This window comes from Agelaius tricolor, unplaced genomic scaffold (genome assembly GCF_023055355.1).
Source record: "Agelaius tricolor isolate 1412-34295 unplaced genomic scaffold, bAgeTri1.0.p SCAF_1, whole genome shotgun sequence".
Lineage (NCBI taxonomy): Eukaryota > Metazoa > Chordata > Aves > Passeriformes > Icteridae > Agelaius > Agelaius tricolor.
Window position 1 is genome coordinate 53,332,105 of NW_027269261.1, and position 18,319 is coordinate 53,350,423.

At 40.7% G+C, this 18,319-nt stretch overlaps 1 protein-coding gene across 4 annotated transcripts in view; it reads left to right on the forward strand.

The window, feature by feature from the left end:
* PHACTR2 (phosphatase and actin regulator 2) overlaps positions 1-18,319 on the forward strand; it is a 131,956-nt gene that overhangs the window by 103,406 nt on the left and 10,231 nt on the right. For 3 of the 4 annotated variants that reach the window (XM_071434356.1, XM_071434376.1, XM_071434365.1), the window contains exons 5-9: positions 3,012-3,245; positions 6,843-7,386; positions 8,617-8,828; positions 11,284-11,440; positions 13,522-13,577. In XM_071434356.1, coding sequence (XP_071290457.1) covers positions 3,012-3,245; positions 6,843-7,386; positions 8,617-8,828; positions 11,284-11,440; positions 13,522-13,577 — 1,203 coding nt within the window. The remainder of the gene's footprint in view (positions 1-3,011; positions 3,246-6,842; positions 7,387-8,616; positions 8,829-11,283; positions 11,441-13,521; positions 13,578-18,319) is intronic. The other variant, XM_071434387.1, reaches the window with a different exon arrangement.

Here is an 18,319-nt window from a genome sequence, read left to right on the forward strand (position 1 = left end):
AATGGCAGCCTAAATATTGTCAGCTTTGGCACCACCGCAGAGGGGAGCTTAAGGGAGGACAGTCAGTGAATATTCACAAAGCCTGAGGGTCAGCAGAGGAAAAGCAATGAAAAGCATCTGCTTCAAACTTGGCTTGTCACTGTCAAAAGCTGATATAATGGACTGGTCAGGTAGGAACTGGAAATCTCTGTCTCAAGTAAATGGGAAACTGTACCATGGGCAAAATCAGACTGACAGTGAGATAAAACAATGAAGCTTACAAAGATAAAAGCAACAAAGCTAATAAGATGCCAGGAGGAACAATATGGTCAAAGACAATAATCTTCACCACAGATTTCCTCCTGGCTGTGAGTAAGAAGAAGGTTTGCTGTAATCAAGGGGCAGTCAAGATTGGATGAGAGGTGTAACTATCTGAGCAAGTAGAATGCAGCTGTGCAGGAGTCTGCCAATCTTTGGAATGAGGTACATAACACTATGACAAGAGCTGTCTTAGATAAAGGTAGGGTTCCAGTAATGGCAAGGCATTTCTGTTAAAATAAATGCTATACAAACTGCCAGTTTTTAATCACAGAGTAAGTCTGCAAGCAAGAACTTTGATGTGAATAACTGCTACGGTTTTGCTTTTCATTTATAGTTTTTAGTTACTTGTCTACAGAAAAATTGAAAATTATAGGTTGTCACTAGGATGTGTTTATTTGCAACTAAATAAAACCTTAGCCTTATATTTTATTTTGTATCTTTTTTCCTGATTCAAAAGATAAATTCTGATGTACATTATTTAATCAGTTATATAGTTTAGTGTAGATTGACTGTATTACTTTGGAATGTGGTGAATGCTGTATTAGTTTTTCTAAGTTATCATTCTTTTTTTAACATTTTCTCTACTAATGAACTGAAACAAAACACAGTAATGGTATATAAGTAAACAAGTTTTTAATTCTTTCTTAATAGTAAATAAAATTTTAGCATCATGGATCTTTAGTAATTTAGTAAAAAAAAGTTAATACATATAGCAAAGAATTGTTTACACTTATATTATTTCTGATCATCATGTCCTTCAGGATCTTCAAAATACAAAATCATATCTTCTCTTGCCCTGTTTATTATTAATGGACTTCAAATTTTAAAATGTCCTGCTTTTTCAGAATTATATCACCATTTCAACTTTGAATGAAGGTAGGTAGAATTTCACAAGGATACCCTTTTGCTGTAAAAGGAGGTCAAAATGTAACAAATAAGGATGTTTCTTTCTCCATCCAAAGTCTTTCTATGGAAAACAAAGAGATGGTACAAGAATCTGTATTCAAAAAAATCTGTTTGAAAGTTGTAAAAGGTTTCTATGAGAAAAGCTTTAGCAAAAGCATATTAGTTTATAATAGGCTGGAAATAAAGGAGGAAGACACTGGACGGTTAATTCCTTCAGCTCATGAAGACACATGTGTGCATGTTGCTAATAATAACTGCAGGTGATGCATTAGGTTCATGTTAACAAGCCTTAAGCTAGAGGCTGGAAAGGCTTTGTTTCTGAGAGGAAGAATGTCTTTGTTGTCTAGCACATTATTTGTTTTTTCATCTACTAATCTTAAAATTAAAATGTGTTGCTTATCTCTTGGGAATCTTTAACATGGGAAAGAAGAGAGATGAGAATGTCCATTTAATGTGTGTTAAGAGTGAGGCTCTAATAGGAACATAATGCAAGAAATGAAATGGTTTTCTCTTGAGTGAGAGAAGAGACTGTTAAAAGTCTTTTCAGTATTAGCTTGTGTCCTTTCTTCCCCAATCAAGTTTTCAGTAACATGCAAACAAAGCCTATATGATTCTGATGGAATGCTCTTTCTTCTATAATATTCAGTTTCAGAAAGGTTTGGGAAGGTTATCTTGAGACAAAATGGGCATAGAATTGGTTTGGTTGAATAGCTAAAATTCCCATCTGGGAACTTCAGCTCTTCCACCTGGGAGCACCAAGTTTTACAGCCATAGTGATCATGTTGCAAAATCATACATTGACTTTAAATGGCTCACCTACATTAACATTACAACTGGCATTAGGTATGCACTTTTTAAATTAATTTCCTGGTCATCCCCACTTACCCTTCTTTGGTTTGCAGGCTACAAACAAACCAGGGTGGTTTTTTTTTGGAAGAAACTAAGCCAAAAAATGCACTCAGGAACTTTTACTCCCTCCACCACTAGTCATGTAATCTGCAGAACTAGCCTGAAGAAAGTCCAAATCCTGAAATGCAGATTGTGGCTATTGGGTCCTCAGTGCTACCTCTTTCACTCTGCAGAGCCATTCCTATTGCAAAGCACAATTTAGATAAAGACCAAATTCCTGCTGACTAATGAACTCTAGGCTCTTGAAAGTGCAGTTGTGTAACAAAGAACCTGCAGGAGGGGAGAGCCTTTCCATGCCAAATGATAACCTATCTTATTTAGCTTCATTTGTTTCTGAAGAGTAAAAATACTCTGAGGAAGTTACCCAAAATAAAGCTGCTATGAGCAAACAATATGCAGCTCAGAAGAATGAATTGCTCCAGGGGAAAACTGGGAAAATTTCCGCTGCATAGCCATATGCAAGCCTGTGGCTGGGAGAATGGCCCTGTTCACATTCAGGTTCACATGAATCTGACTTTTACAAACTGTTGATCTTAGGGTGGCTAGGCTTGAAAAGAAGCTGAGGAGATTTGTTAGAGAAGTAAATAGCATTCCCTCATTTAGTTTTAAGCCAGCACTTTAATTTGGGATACTGAATGTAAAGGCAGATCCTTGGAGGTCTAGAATAGATGAGTCTGAACAGAGTTCCAGGTAAATATTTTCCATGAGAAGATCCTGGGTTGAGGTGAACAGTAACTTTCTTCTGAGGTAATACTGCCTTAAGAGGCAAAAGATGAAGTCGCTCCTGATTCCCAAGAGCTCAAGCAGCAGAAGTAGTCACTGTTGTGAAGCTTGCTGTTGGATTTACATGGTGTATGTCTGTGTCAGTTGGCTTCTGTTCACTTTCTTACCCATAGAGAGCACTGGTCCCTGCCCAGAAATCCCGACATCACATGCTCCACCACTACCTAAGCCTAAGCCTAAACCTAAAAAAGCTCCGCTACCACCAAAAAATGCCATTGCCGCTTCCACCGCCAGCAGCCATAAGGGTAATGAAGCACCTCATGCTAAAAAAAAGGGAAAGGCTCCTGCTAAGCAGCCTCCTCTCCCACCACCCAAGCCAACAGGTGCCAGTGCAAATCGAGAAGCTGGTGAGTACTGCCCAGCAGTGCAGCTGCCGTGGGTGCATGTGCATGGGGCTGCTTGGCTTGGTGACTTGTGCCTTTGGACCGAGCAGTGTTACTGAGGAGCATGCCATGGGTGTTTGTAGAGAGCTTCCTGCTGGGCTCTGGTTCTGCTGGCCACAAACACCCCAGAGAATACACAGACCCCCTCGCTGTTGAGTGAACCTATGTACAACACCGAGCACAGCAGAGACAGCACTGAATTCCCAGTTCAAGTGTGATAGCTGGCAAAAAAATGACCCAGAGAAACAGCTGAAGAATAAGCAGGATAGAAGCTGACTTCTGAAACCAAGCACAAGTTACCCTTGAGTAAAATTAATTTGATATTGCTGTAACTTTCTACTGGAAGTATCAACTGTTCCAGTTAATTTGACAATATGACAAGATCACAAAGAAGTTAAGAATAAAACCATTGAAGCATCTTAAAAGATTGTTCAATAGTAGTTGGATTAGCTGACCAAAAAAAATGACAGCCATTAGAAATGACCAGGCTTCCCTCAGGTGCTGTGATTCTAAGTACATACTGGAAATGGAAAATATCACTCATCAGGCACATAGCATGTGTTTATCACCACACTATTAGATCAGAATTCAGCAGTGATGCAAGATTTAAGATTATAGGTGGATGCTCTTAAGGTACTAATTTTGAGTTTGAATGGTTGCAGTGTAAACAATGACCAAAATTAAAACATCCACACAATTTGAACGCAAGCAGTATTGTGATGAATGGGCTCCATATATGTATTGGCAAACTTACACAAGCCCTGTGCTTTCAATCTCTGTCTGTCTTTCAAAGCCCTCCAGTCCCTCCAGTTTTCTCTGCAAGTATTTCTCTTCACAGCTTGTACATTTTGGCACATTTTGTATTTGAAGCATGCAGAAGAGGACTGTTTGAAAACATTGTAAGACTTCTAGAATTACAATAATAACTTTGCCATAAAATATCCATTAACTTGGTATTAACTGTCCCTACTACATCAGACGACTACAAGAATAAACATTTTGAAAATCCAGAATTTGCTGCTTGTATTTCACATGCAGCTGGGAAACTCAGCTCTTCCCAGGTGAAGGAGCCTTGTAACAGCAGACCTTTCAGAAATAAAGCAATCCATCACATAAAGAACTGTTTAAAACAGTGGTTGGTAACAAGCTGTCAGGTATCTGACTTTTTAGACTAAAATACATTCAGGTTCCAGATTTGTCTTCTATTAGCCTTGCTGAAATGTCAGCCAGTGCTTGCAGACCATACAGATGTAAAATATATCAACATCTATTCCTTATTCTACTGGTAATTTCTTCCAAATTTAAAAATATATTGTGTTCATTCAAAGTGGGACGGTACTTAATAAGCAGAGCTGGTTTGGAACAGTGTCAGTACAAGAGGTTTGTCAGATCCCCATGAAAATGAACACATGATGCAGCCAGTGATCAAGTCCCATGAAGGAGGAGAGGAATATGAGTAACAATGAGCCGTGGCTCTCCTGAGGGCAGCACAGCAAGTTTCCATACTGAAATAGTGGAACTGGGAGAATGGGACTTAAATGGAGGTATGGATGTATGCCAAAAGGCAAACAACAGCCATTAAATTTTTCATTTAATCAGAATTCAAATCTTCTACTGAAAAAGAGGCATGACAGAAAATTGTCAGCCAGCCCAGTCAAAAACAATAGCAGCAATAGCACTTTTGACCCGTGTGGACGCATAGGGCGGTTTTCTGTGGGAGAAATCTTTTAAGTTTCTGTATCTAATTGCAGGTTCTGAGAATAATGTAAGGATTTTTACAATGGAAACATGTTTCGACATTTTCCCAGCCACAACTGTGTGGTCATATATTTGTACTATGCTGCAGTTTTTAAGTGCAAGCATGTAACTGGTTCTGTTGACCTCCAGCCTGCTCTGAAGGGGATCAGAACCAGAGCCTTTTGTTTCTACCATCCACCTACTCAGTAAGACTTCTGTTAAATAATGTGCAGGTTAGAACCATCATCTATTTCTGCTGTAATTATGAACTTCTGCCAGTGCCATTTTTCTGCTTCATTTTGTTTTGCATTTAAATTGAGTGGTTTGTACCTGATGTGGGAAGATGAGTGCAGTGTCAGTTGATTCAGGACAGTGCCCTTTACAGTCACCTGGGAGCACAGAGAGGAACAGAGATTTGCCTGAACTTGCTATAAATTTTTTCAGATATACTGAAAGCTTCACAGCTTCCTAAATGTTTTTAAACCATAACAGCTACAGAAGAGAACAGTAAAGTGTCTTTTGAATTAGCTTCCATCTCCTTTGAGAACAGTCTCACTGTGAGAACTGTTTTTATATCATGGACTTATTATGGCCAGTATCTGCACTTTGATTCTCTCCCAGTCTCCTGGGGAGTTGTTTTTATTTAAATGCTTATAAGTAAAGTAGGCCCTTCAGCAGATTTCTATTACAGCTTTCTGTTTTACTCAATAAGCTTAGCCAGAAGGCTGCTATTTAACTTTATAATGCTTTCATTTGTTCTCTGGAACTTAATGAATTTTTGGAATTACAGCAGAAGCATTTGAGTCAGATGCATTTTGATGAAAAGGACTGACCCATTAGATGGTTGTCATTTTTGTTGCTTTTTAAATGGAAGTCAGAAGTTTGAAGCTCCCATCTCAGGTGATGACACAGCATGACATTGACACAGCAATTGGAAATGTGGCTGGAATGCACATGGAAATGTGGGCTAGCTGAAATCTTTAGTGAGATTCTTTTTACATATATGCTTCAGTATGGTGAGCATCACAGGATTAAACAGCCAGCTTGGCCAGCTTGTACAGCTACTGTCAAAACCTTGTTTCACTACATTTTCAAGACTGCCTGAGGTGCTCACTGGTAAGATGAAGGCCTCCAGTACATACAGGAGGCCTCCAGTGCCTCCTCCCTTCTGAAGGTCATTTGTGCACAGTGACAGCAGTGGTTTCTGCCTCTCTTTTGGGGACAGACCCAGCTGGACACAAGGCACACCTTGTTTTGCTGCCCCTCTGCTGTTTGTCATTACTTAGGAGGACACCAGCTGCAATAATTGTGAAAGGTAAATTGACTGATACTCAGTAACAGTCTTCAGATGTTCATTGAAAAGTATAAGGAAAATCACAAGGTTTTCACAGTGATCAGATCAGCAATTCATGTAGTAGGAAAGGTCAGGAGGTCAGGCAGCTTTCTCTGCCAGGGAGTTTTTTTTTTTTTTTTTTTTAAGCTAAGTCACTTCACATATTTTTAGAATAAGTAGTGGACTTCTTAGAAGATGTCCAGGCCAGGTGTAACAGGCAAATTCAGAATACTCAAAACAAACTCCTACCTATTTGTAACGTTGGTCCTCTCTGCTGTTCTTGGGCAAGTATTCATCATTTCAGTGTCTCCCACACAAAGGTGAAATTGGAACTGCAACATTCAATCATCTCAAGCATTTACATGAGGTATTGTAGAAGTATCAAGTGTATTTTTTTTTTAAGACCAGCACAAGTCAATTCATGCAGAAAATACACTGCAAAAATCATATAATTGCAAGACTGTAAAATGCCTTTTATTTTCTTGTTTTAGCTGGTTCCTCTCATGCAAAAAAACTACCAGTCTCCAAGTCTTCTTCATCACCATCTCCTTCGTCCACATCATCTCATCCCAAAGCCTCTAAGGAGACTTCCAGCAAATCTGGCACATCAGGGACTCCCAGGGGCAAGAAAAAACCTGGGAAACAGTCAGCCCCACGAACAGCACCAGACGGGGCTGCTTCTTCCCCCTCAGGTGTGACAGCCGACAGTGTGGAAGCGAAGGCAGAAAAACCCAAGCCTGAGCAAACTTCCGCAGTCATTTTTGACATGGACAACGCGGACCAGTCCAGCAAGCTTGTTGTGCCCCCTCCTCCCACCGCTGCCCCTCCTCCACCTCCACTTCCACCTCCTTTTCCTGCTGCAGCTAGCCAGCCTGCTGGCTCCTCAGATGGGCAGGATGTGTCAGACAGCTGTGTGGCAGGGCCACCTGGCTCGGACACAAAGGCTCTGCTCTCGACCGAGCGTGGCACAGACCCAAGTCTGAGCAGTGCAGCCCCAGGCAGCGCTCCAGGTGCTGGAGGAGAACACACGGAAAGGTGAGACAGTATGGCTGTCCTGGGGGAGTAATAGGACCACAGCCAAGGAAGCCACATTTGTTTGCACTGTAGGCAGTGGGGATCTCTTCTGCTGCTTCTGCTGACTGGGAACAGTTTGTGTGGCACCCAGCACAGTTTGTTCCTTCCCAGCACCTTCGAGCCTTTCACCTGCAGCACCTCATGTTTCCCCAGAAGGTCATTGCTCATGACCTGTCTCTTACTTCATTGTGTGGCTGGCACTGGGGTCAGCAGTTCAGCTCAAAGCTGGTGACACTTTTATTTATCTCTCATAAAGGCAAACAAGAAATTATACCAAATTATAAGGGGGTTCTTTTCTGTAGATGTCTTTTTTTTTTTTCTGTAGATGTCATTAAATATCTCACTGCTAAAGTTCTCAATTCAATAGCTGAATTTGCTTGAACACTTGAAAATGAGGGTTCTTTACACTTCAGTTAGTAGGTGTTTGGTTTTTTTACTGCCTAATAACTTGTCTAAATCTCAGGTATTGTAAAAACTGGTCAAGAGAAGAGTCATACTTACATTTTTTAAGCAAAATAATTGGCAGAAAAATGAAACTGGCTTATTAATTTGTCTTTTCCCTGCCAGAAAAATCAGCATCTTTTATATAAATCCAGGAGGGTTTAGTCTAGATGCCAGTAGCCTAGGGACCTTCTTTTAAATTCTTTCTGGTACACCTATTGCCAGCTCTACATTCTAGTGCAGCATCTCCCCCTCCTCTACCCTTCCTTTACGTAAAGATTTTCCCAAGGTAAAGGGCAATCTCCTGTTGATCCCCAAGTTCATTAGTAATGAGCATGAACATTTTTAACTCAACTGCAATGAGATTGTATCTACAATAAATAGGGTTAAGCTTCCAGAACAGGAAACTTTGCAGTCCCATCTGCTCTCCAACTTGCTCCTCTCACCCCCAGAACTGTTCTCTCTCTCGATCCCACCCCACAAAAAATAGAAGCCAATTAAGATTTGTCTTAATGCAGTCTTTACAACACATCATTTGGGATTGTTTGCATCCTTTTTCATAACACACATACATAGATACATATACATATCTGCATATGTTAAAAATGTCTTATATATGTATGTTTTTTAGAAAGTAATTACTTTGATTAACAGACCTTTTATTTTCATCCTTGCTTTTTCAATTGCTTCTCATTGGTGTTTTGTTCTGGTTGCATTGATGTGTCACCCTATCTGCTCATGAATAAACAGCTTGGCTACCAAAGAAGACCAGGAAGGGGAGGCTCCAGATCAAGCATTCTCTGAGCTAGTGGAGGAGGCTTCTGATGCTGCTGCCCCTCCTGAGAGTGAAAGCAGCAGAGAGAGCCATGGCAGTGACTCGGACTCAGACGGGCCGATCCTGTACACAGATGATGACGACGATGATGATGATGATGATGATGATGAGAATGCAAGTACTGAAAGTAAGCATCCTGCCCAGAGAGCTGCAGGCTGCGTGTCTGACCCGTGCCAGTGTGAGGCAGAGAGAGGAATAGCTGCAGGGAGTGCTTTTAGGGGATTTAGTATTTTGTCACTACTGAGAAATGAGTGTCCTGCTCCTTCCAGGCACTGACAGTCAGAAACCTGCTGGGGCCTGTGCATGTGTGAGAGCATGTCGGGACCCAGGACATGCCTCTGGCTGACCTGGGTGATTCAAGACCCCGGCAAGGGGCTCAGAGACCTTGGCACAGAGTCAAAAACACCTGTGCCTTAGATTTTAGTCCATGGAAAAAATTACCAACTTTGTTTGCAGATTTACAAGCCACAAGAGTTTGAGTAGAATAATAGTTAATTTGTCACAGGGTGAAAAAGCAGAATTTTTGGGTTTTCAAATGGGGGTTCAAGAAGCAAGATGGAGGAATCTGGACGTGTTGTGCTGTCCTTCTTCTCCTTCTTCTTGTCCTCCATCTTCTGCTGGGATGGTGACACTTTTTGATTGGTTTAGAGTAGAAACAGACTGACATAGGTGATAGGTATTGGAAAATAATTGTAAATAAAGTACACGTAGATTGTAGTATAAAATGTTAAGACGACCCCAAGGGCAGGTGCTGTGCCACAATCCAACCTGCTGGACAGATCCCAGCAGGTCAGAGAAAGAATGTAATAGATAAGAAAAAAATAAACAACCTTGAAAAGCAGAACTGACAAATCTCGACTTCTTCAGTCGTGAGGCTGGGAAATAAAGACTTTCTAATACTTCAGGGTCATCTCAACCACAGAAGCCTGAGAAGAGCATATCAATCATTGCAAGGAGGAGAGCAGAGGTGGGAGGAACAGGCTCAGGAGGACATGAGGGTGGGACAAGGTGGAGACCTTAGGGCATCACAAGCCATTCATTTGGCTTTCCCACACCATGAGTTCCTTGTGGGAGCTACAGGTGTGGTGGATGGCAGATGAGGCCCATCAGTCAGCAGCTTCACTGTCTGAAAGTCACTTATTCCTCTTTGATCAGCATGTTTTAAGCATTGGAGCAACCTTAGCAGGCAGAGCAGATCACAGTAGATTACATCTAAGTTTTACAGCTTTGAAATTTCTGGGGTCATGACTCTTATCATCACCTTAACTGGGCAGAAGCCCTGTGGTGCTGAAGGAGTTGTCCTGCACCCATTCTGCCTAATCCCTTCTCCCAGCTGTTTTTTCCTTAGGGTAGAGTTCATGTTTATTTTTGTAGGAGCAGCTGTTGTTGAGCTGATTTTCAACAGAATTTGTGGTTCCCTGATCCAGCTCACCCAAAGGCTTCTCCTTTGCTTGGGCAAAGAAGGTGGCAGCAGCAGGCTGTCAGGAGCATGAAGGAGGGCAGCCCTCCGTCTACCTCCTCAGGGGTGGCTTTATGTCAGTATGAAATCACCATCAAACCATAGTTTCAGAGTCTTGCTCACAGCTCTTTTGGAGGAGGTGCTTCACTGTGCTCAACAAAGAAGGTTTGAGCACCAAGTGTACCAAAGTGGCATGAGTAAAAATGAACGTGTTTTTTGCTTTTTTTCCATAGCCACTGGTGCAGGAGAATGTGAACTGCTAGGTAGCTCAAGAGGCTGAAGTCTCCTATAGTTCTTTGTTGGGTTTGACTACAACCTGAAGTGATAGAAACCAAAAGTTCTTGTGTTCACACAGTAGCACAGTGTCTTATGAAAAGTGAGCTGGGAGCCTGTGGTCTTACCAAACTGCTTACACAGTGAAAATCTGCTAACCTAAGGCATATGGTCAGAATGTCAAGAGACAAGGGAAATACTATAAAGGCTGTGAAAAATGCCCTTCCTTCCACAGCTGCCTGAAGCTAATGCTGGCCAAGCTGCAAAGCCCTTGTCCCTCCAGTGTCGGTTTTATGCAGAACAGATTGCTGCAGTGTCTGGGGGTTCCTGCCTAGGTTACTTTACAGGCACTCAGAGCACTTTTCTAAGCTGTATTTTTTGGTTTAGTTTACAAATAACTTAGAGATGGAAAACACTATAAAAGAACTAAGTGGTAATTGAAAAAAAAAGTTGAAAGAATGAGGGAAATGATGATAGAATGAGACTAAGCCATTTAAGGCTGAAGAAAATGAGCAGCAGGTTGCTAAATATACTAAGTAGATAAATAAGCCGACCTGTAATGTATTAGACTTCAAAGACATTTTAGTGTAGATTTGTCATTTTTATCCTATCACTTCACAGATGACAAGTGATGTTTGTATCAATTTGGCTGGTAGCTATTCCCTCCAAGCCTTTTAGCTTTTTATTTTCATGAACTGAGCTAAAATTTTTCTTTTGATGTTAATTAAAATTCCTCTCCTGCATGTGGGAACAAGGTTGCTTTGGGGAGGTATTAAAGTTCTCACTGGGAGTTTGTGTCTGTAACCTGAGCATGAATGAACTAAATCCACCCTACTCCTCCTTTCCTCAGGCTCTTTGGCAAGTAAAATTCGTCGTAGGGATACTCTTGCTATCAAACTTGGCAACAGACCATCTAAGAAAGAGTTAGAAGACAAAAACATCTTGCAGCGTACATCCGAAGAGGAGAGGCAGGAAATCAGACATCAGATTGGAACAAAGCTTGTGAGGTATCAGTCACAGGGTCAATGTGGTTTCACTGGGTGGAGATGGAGGAAGAGAATTGAGAACACCGGGTTCATGTTTTAAATGCAGCCCAATGTGCACTGCAGGATCTTTGTGGTACAACTGTCTGGAAAATGGTGGATTTATTTCTCACAAAACTTTAAATTGTCAATAATAGATTTTTTGTTCTGCAAGAAACAAAACCAGAGAGCTTTTGGGGTTTTGGGTACTTTAGTTAAAAAGGGAAAGAAGAGGAAGAGGGTAAGAATGAGTCCACAACAATCAATGCCGTGGTTCTGGTTCTTTCTCAAATTTGTTAGCAGAACTTCCACTTGTATACTCATCTCAGGCAGAGAACTAGTTCCTGACCCACAGAGCATGCCTGTGCATGTTGTCCATTCTGACTCTTCTCCTCTTCCTCTGGCTCTCCAAGTCCTTCATTATCATGATTCCAGCAAAAGAAGTTGAGCCGGTCAGTGTTTGGTGTTTTACTGTACCCAGTGCTGAGACACGTCTTTCTCAAGCTGTTAAACTGCTGTGGCATGGATATTACTTTCTCCTTCTGGACTTGAGAACATTGCATTAAAAAATTCACTTGCCTTTTACAGGTTTAAAAAAAAAAAAAACTTCATGTTTATTTTGGTTTTTGTGGTCTCTGAGAATAGACTACAGCATGCCTGTATTTTGCTAGACCTGTCCTTGTTTCTGTTTGGCTCAGGAATGTTGTTCAGATTTGGAGGATGTCCTGTGTTTTTTGGAGATTCCCAGATACAGGGTAGTCCTGTTGGTACTGCTCCAGTACAGAGTACACAGCCCTGCATCAACACCCAGAAGATGAGCTGAGTTGCTCTGTGAACTGGGTGTCTGGCCAAGGCAGCTGTTTCATTACTGAACTGTAAGAGTGATACATCTACTGTGCAGAGCCCAAGGGTCATTTTTCTTCTGCCAATAAAGAGGTGTAGTTGTTATCATCACTTTCCTGAACAAATCCCAGCTCTGGTGATCACATCCTGCTTGTCAGTCCTCCCTTGGGGGCTGCAACTGCAAAAGCTGCTTTGGGGTTCTGCTGGAGAGCTGAAAAGCAATGCACACAGCTCTGCTTTGGTGGCAGGAGACAAGATCTGTGTACATCAGGGCTGTACTCATACCCAAAATCACATCCAAGTTTGATGCCAGCTTCTTAAAAATTCCTGCCCTGGCGGTCAGCACCTGGCAGCATCGAGATCTGTGGAAAATCTGTTCCCACAGCTCAGTCAGGGTTGAGTCAGGTCCCCACCTGGGACTTCCTACAGCTGGGACTGGTCACCTGTGGTAAACCTGCCAGTCCTCTGGGACAAATCTGTAAGTCCAAGAGCGATTTCAACTGGATGAGTGTCACAAGGCTAAAGACAGCCTGTAGTGAGCTGTGTGAGTGTTGATGAACAGACACCTGTCTTGAACACACCTGCAAAATAAGTTTTACTGATGAAATTTTTCTTGCTCCTTTCCTCAAGTGAACAAGTGGACTTGTTTAGTAAACACAGAGACAACATCAACCATGTACAAATCAGAAAATTATTATCTCCGTTTGGGGTTTTTGTAATGGCAGTTGTTATATTTAGGTAACTAAATAAAATTAGGTTTCAGGTGAAACTCCCAATTGTATTGTACATACAAATTAATGAGGAATGAACAGCTTATGGATTTTGTTGGTTTTGGTTTTTTAAAAAACTTTAGTAAGACTTCAAAATATCAAAAATATCAAAATTCATTCAAAATACCTGAGAATAATCTAACAATTGCTCAACTGATTATAATGATGGTGCTTGGGAACAAAGAAGGTATATGGATTTATTAATAAAATTATACCTGTGAGGACTATAAATTTGCTAGCACAAATTCTGTAATATTGTTCAAGTATCAGTTATTCATGTGTTCAAATGACAACACTAAATCTTTTAAAACAAATGGCCACTCTGGTTACATAAGCAGTTGTTATAACTGCCTGGAAATTACTTCCAGAAATTACATTTTTTAAGCTGTATTACAAATCCTAATGTGTCATTTAGATCTGGTTTTAAATCAGTTGCTTACTTTGTTCTCACAGGAGGCTTAGCCAGAGGCCCACAACTGAAGAGCTGGAGCAAAGAAATATCCTGAAGCGTAAGTATTTAATTCAGGTTTCATACAGTATTTGCTTAGAAAGTGAGCAGGTGTTGGATTCATATGGAAGCCCATCATTGTTGCTCCAGTATTAGAACCATAACTAGAGAGAAATTATGTTCTAGAAAATAATGTATCAACACTTGATTTATACACTAACCTGTAATTGTAGCTTGGAAAATTCCATTTATTGAATATGCCAAATTTTACTTGTCACAATCTCACTTCTTGAAGCTGGTCCCAAAGACCAAGAATGACTTGGATACCTCTTAGAAATAGTTCTAGGCTAGTTAACCTTCCCCCTGATTTTTAGGAGGAGGAGGAGGAGAAAGGATTATCAGTTGGATGTGCAGGTGGGATGGGGCAGGAAGGGCAGAGGTTGAAAGGAGGAGTAGAAAGAAGAAAGGCAAAGTGTTCAGCAGAAAGTCAATAGGTATATGTCAGCTACTTCAGCATGCTGGCCTTCATATTCACTTCTGACATAACTGTCTTCTGTACTGAAAAATGCATGAGAATCTCACTGAATATCTTCCCATTGATTAAATCATTCCTTATATCTATGCTGAAAAAAGAGTCTGTAATTCAAATAGTCAAGGGTGGAGGAAGTACATTAGATGTTTACCCTTTATACCTATTCTGCCATTTACTTATGTTGCTTCTGTTCTTTGGCTGGCAAACTCTTCAGAACAAGCATTGTTTTGTCTTCCTTTATGAATCTTTCCATAATGAAGATGTTACCTAAAACACACAGTGCAACAGGTGCCATGCCCAGCTCCACCTAGTCCTGTGTTCATCCTGCTAGTGGCTAGTACTTGATGGTTAAGTAGAAGAAATAAATGAAGAAAAGACACTTTATAGCAATAAATCAAAAATCACACAAATAGCAAACAAAAAACCTCTTAAGGCATGAGAACTTCTCACACCTGATCAAAGAGTTGGTATGATGCTGTTATGTTATTTCTAGCAATTGTTCAGTAAAGTTGGAGCTCATCCATGCAAGTCTCGTGTCAGCCCTGATGTGTAGCATGCTAATGGGAAGGGAAGAAAAGAAAATGGGATGTTTACCTGACAGCATCCATGGACTGATGACTCTATCACTTGCTCAGGCTAGCAAATCAGGGAAAGGGCAACTATTGGCTTTCAGGCAAACCATCCTGATAATAAAATGCTAATAAAATCTTACTGCTGTTTTTTGAGTTCTCAAATGCCAAATAGTGCCATATCTTACTGAAAAGGGAAGCTACAGTTCATGCTTGCACAGGAGAGGGATCAGGGAACTCCTGTCCGGCACATAATGTGAATAGACTTTCTAAAACTGTAATTTCCAAACCTATAAATTTCAAAGATTAATAAAAATAAAATTGGAAATAATAACTTTTTTTTATATATGACAAACTGCTCATGCTGGACTGTGTGAGAAGCATAAATCCAAAGCATCTTTGGTGGGCCAGGATACAGCCACTGAGCTGGGAGCACCAGCTGGGCTCCCTTATTGCCCTTTCTCGCTTACCTTGAGGTGACCAAGCCAGCAGCAAACCTGTGATGTATTTATTATCCCCTTTTGCCAGTGTTTATTCCATTCACTGCTCTTGTAATAAGTAGCTCAAGACTGGAAAGCAGTTAATAGATTTCCTCTCCTGTTTCAGCTTGTTTACTTTAAGCTTTTGGCAGTGCACCAGGCTTTGCACTCAGTGCCTCCTGCCATCCTTCCCTGCTGCTGCTGGGGGGTGTCTTAAAGAGGCCAGGGAGAGTGAAAAATGAAGGCTGGGAAGCAGAATTGTAAATGACAAAAAAATCACAGAGACCCTTGTGAGCACATGAAGGAACTGCTTTTTGCTCATCACTGAGATATAAAATATTTCAAGTTGAAAGTGATCTATTAAAACTAAAGCAAACCAAAAGCAATACAGGGTTTGTGATGAGAGTCTGACTCAGAGTCCTTTCAGGGTGCAAGTTCTCTCTAAACCATAAGGCACTTATATTTTACATCAAAATTATTGCCATTCCTTACTGTGGATCATTTGAAAATGTTTACACATCTTACATGCCTTTGTTGGTGTAGTGAGCTTTTGTGAGTAAATTGGGATTTCTTTCATAAAGTTTCCTTCCTCATATTTTTTAAGCAGTGGATGGGGAGAAAGAGTTATATTATTGTGTGTATGTAAAATGCAGCTAAGGAGATGTATTGTTTTGAGTCATATTTATCAGACTTTGAGGTTACATTAAGTGGTAAAGGTCCAAATGTTTACTTCAGGATAAAGTTCAGCCCAAACCTTCTAAGAGGTTCAGAAAAAAAAAATCCCTACTTTTTTTCTTTTTTTGTATTTCCAGTTAGTGAGTAAGTTTGTTTTGCAAGAAGCTTTGTTTTGATAATATTTCCAGATAAAAAAGTTACTGAAAATCCTGTTTCCAAGTACCATCTCAAGACATTGCAGGCGGATTTGTTTAAAAACTGTTTGGATAACACTGTCCAGACTTCTGAGACTTCCCACACTAAAACAAAGTTACGACAACTTGAGAGTCCACTTGAAGGAATACATAAAGCCCTGTGTTTTTTATAAAAGCAGGCTTCTTGTACATTGGCTTTGAACCAACAGTATTTATAGTATTGCATTATGACAAAGAAACTTTTTAGTCTTCCAAGAATTTCAGATTAAGATAACTGTAATTTTTTCCCTGTATTTGTAAGGGACAGTGAATTTCTTGTACAGTGCACCTGCGTGCCTGCCAGTAATGGCTTTGTAGAAAATGGGGTTTAGCTCTCAAAGCTTGTTAAGGAATATTAATGGTTATCTTTGCTTGTAAGACCAGGAAAGAGAAACAGCTTTGTGCATTTCAGAGCACTGCAAGAAGCAAGTGCTTTGTTTGTCTTTTCTTTCTCTTTCCTTAGCAAGCCCACAGAGAGCTCTAAACATAGCTAATCCCATAGGGACACAATGGAAAGTTCGGTTTTATGCTCCAGGAGTACTTTTTGGTCAAGAATTGAGCAGTCCTCAGGCAGGAAAATTTGTCTTTTTTCTTCTCCCTTCTGCTACAAAACAAATGTCCCACAGAACAGAAGGTGACCAGATGTAATGTGGTAAAAGTTGCAGGAGCAATAATGTATAGATGACAAGGAAGCTGCTTTGTTTGGCTTTGACTGGTGGATTATTTAACTTGACGGCCACAATAACTGATGCTAAACAAAATTGTTTCAATTAGGAATCAAATCCCAGTTTGACCTCCTAGGAATTGCAGGGAGGGAAGGAGGGAAGCCATAGTTTTGCTGGGATCTAATCAGAGACTTCTGCAAGCAAAGGGTGCTCGTTGGGCTGGTTCTTTGCCAGTAGGGCAGCAGCAGGACATCTGAGGAGGGGACTTGCAGCTGAGAACGCTGTGTTTATATTTTCTCTCTCCACATCACACAGATTAGATCTGCTTTTAAGGTGGAAAGCAGTGATAAGTGTGTTCCTGTGCATTAATGTGTTCCTGTTTGGCCAAGTGAGTCACTTCATACCTGCAGCCAAATCTTGGCCCTCTGGCTGGAATTTTCCACAACACCTACAGGAACCAGGAGCACCGGACCCATTATTTTTAGCACCACACGTCTTCTTAGCTCCCTACAGCAACCTTCAAAACTTTTACCTTAAAAGACCAAAAACACACTGTAGTTTTTACTGTTTGTAGGAATTTGTATCCAGGCAGTGTTTCCGTAGCACCAGGCTTAAAGCAAGACTCTGCCCAGGAGGCTGGAGCTGGGAAATTGGTGCTTTAGGTACAAGTCAGTGTAGAGACAGGGGCCCATGTGTTAAACAGCAGATTCAGTATATTACTAGCAGCCACAAGATTTCAGTCCATTTCCTTTAGCTCTTGAGTTTTATTCCTAGAAGTAAACCAGTTTGAATGTATAAAATCCTGTCCCTGACCTCTCATGCAGAAGACTGTCTGTTCCCCATGGGTTTGATCCTCTCCTGCTTTTCCCAGGATTTAAGGAAGCTCATGGTGCCTCCTGTTGGAATTAGCCTCCAGAAGATGGCCTCTTCCGAGGGGTACCAACACCCTCTGCCCAGTCACTAAGATGCTTGCCCTTTTTGGGGCATTTTCCCTTGTCTCCCATCCTGCTGTGCAGTCATCTGCTCTCCAAAGGGATCTGGCTTCACAGCTTGGAATAGGCAGCTAACCTTCAACCTTCCTAAATGTCTAGAGAAATATTTTTAAGGTATTTTATCCTCCCCCAAAATACAGAGAAACACTATTTCAGGTGCCATGCCGTTGGTAGTTCTTCCTTAAGGCATGCATTAAGCAGCATGAGCCCTTGTTTCTTACATGAAGCATCTTATTGCTGCTTCTTAGGAAACACTGTGGTTTAGATAGCAAACAAAGGCCAAGATATGAATAATGCGCAGCATATTTTACAAACTAAAGTAAGGAAAGGGCAGTACAGTGATGTGTACATTCAATTGTCTTTTTTTCCTGTTACTGGAGATTGTCTGAGGTAGGACTTAAGCTATTCCATTCATGAGGGGACAAAATTTTTATGGTAACATGATTCCCAAGTGAATGGAACCCCAAAGTAATAGTTTGTGTTTAATTACCTCAGCTGCTGTGTCTATTGATTGCAAAGACAAGATGTTTAAACAAAAGCCTACAGATGATTTATCTGTCTCAAAACAGCTAGAGACCTTTTGACTTTTTTAGATGATATTATGAGATTAGTTATCCTTTAAAGTTGTAATTCTTTAAATAATACCCAACTTATTTAT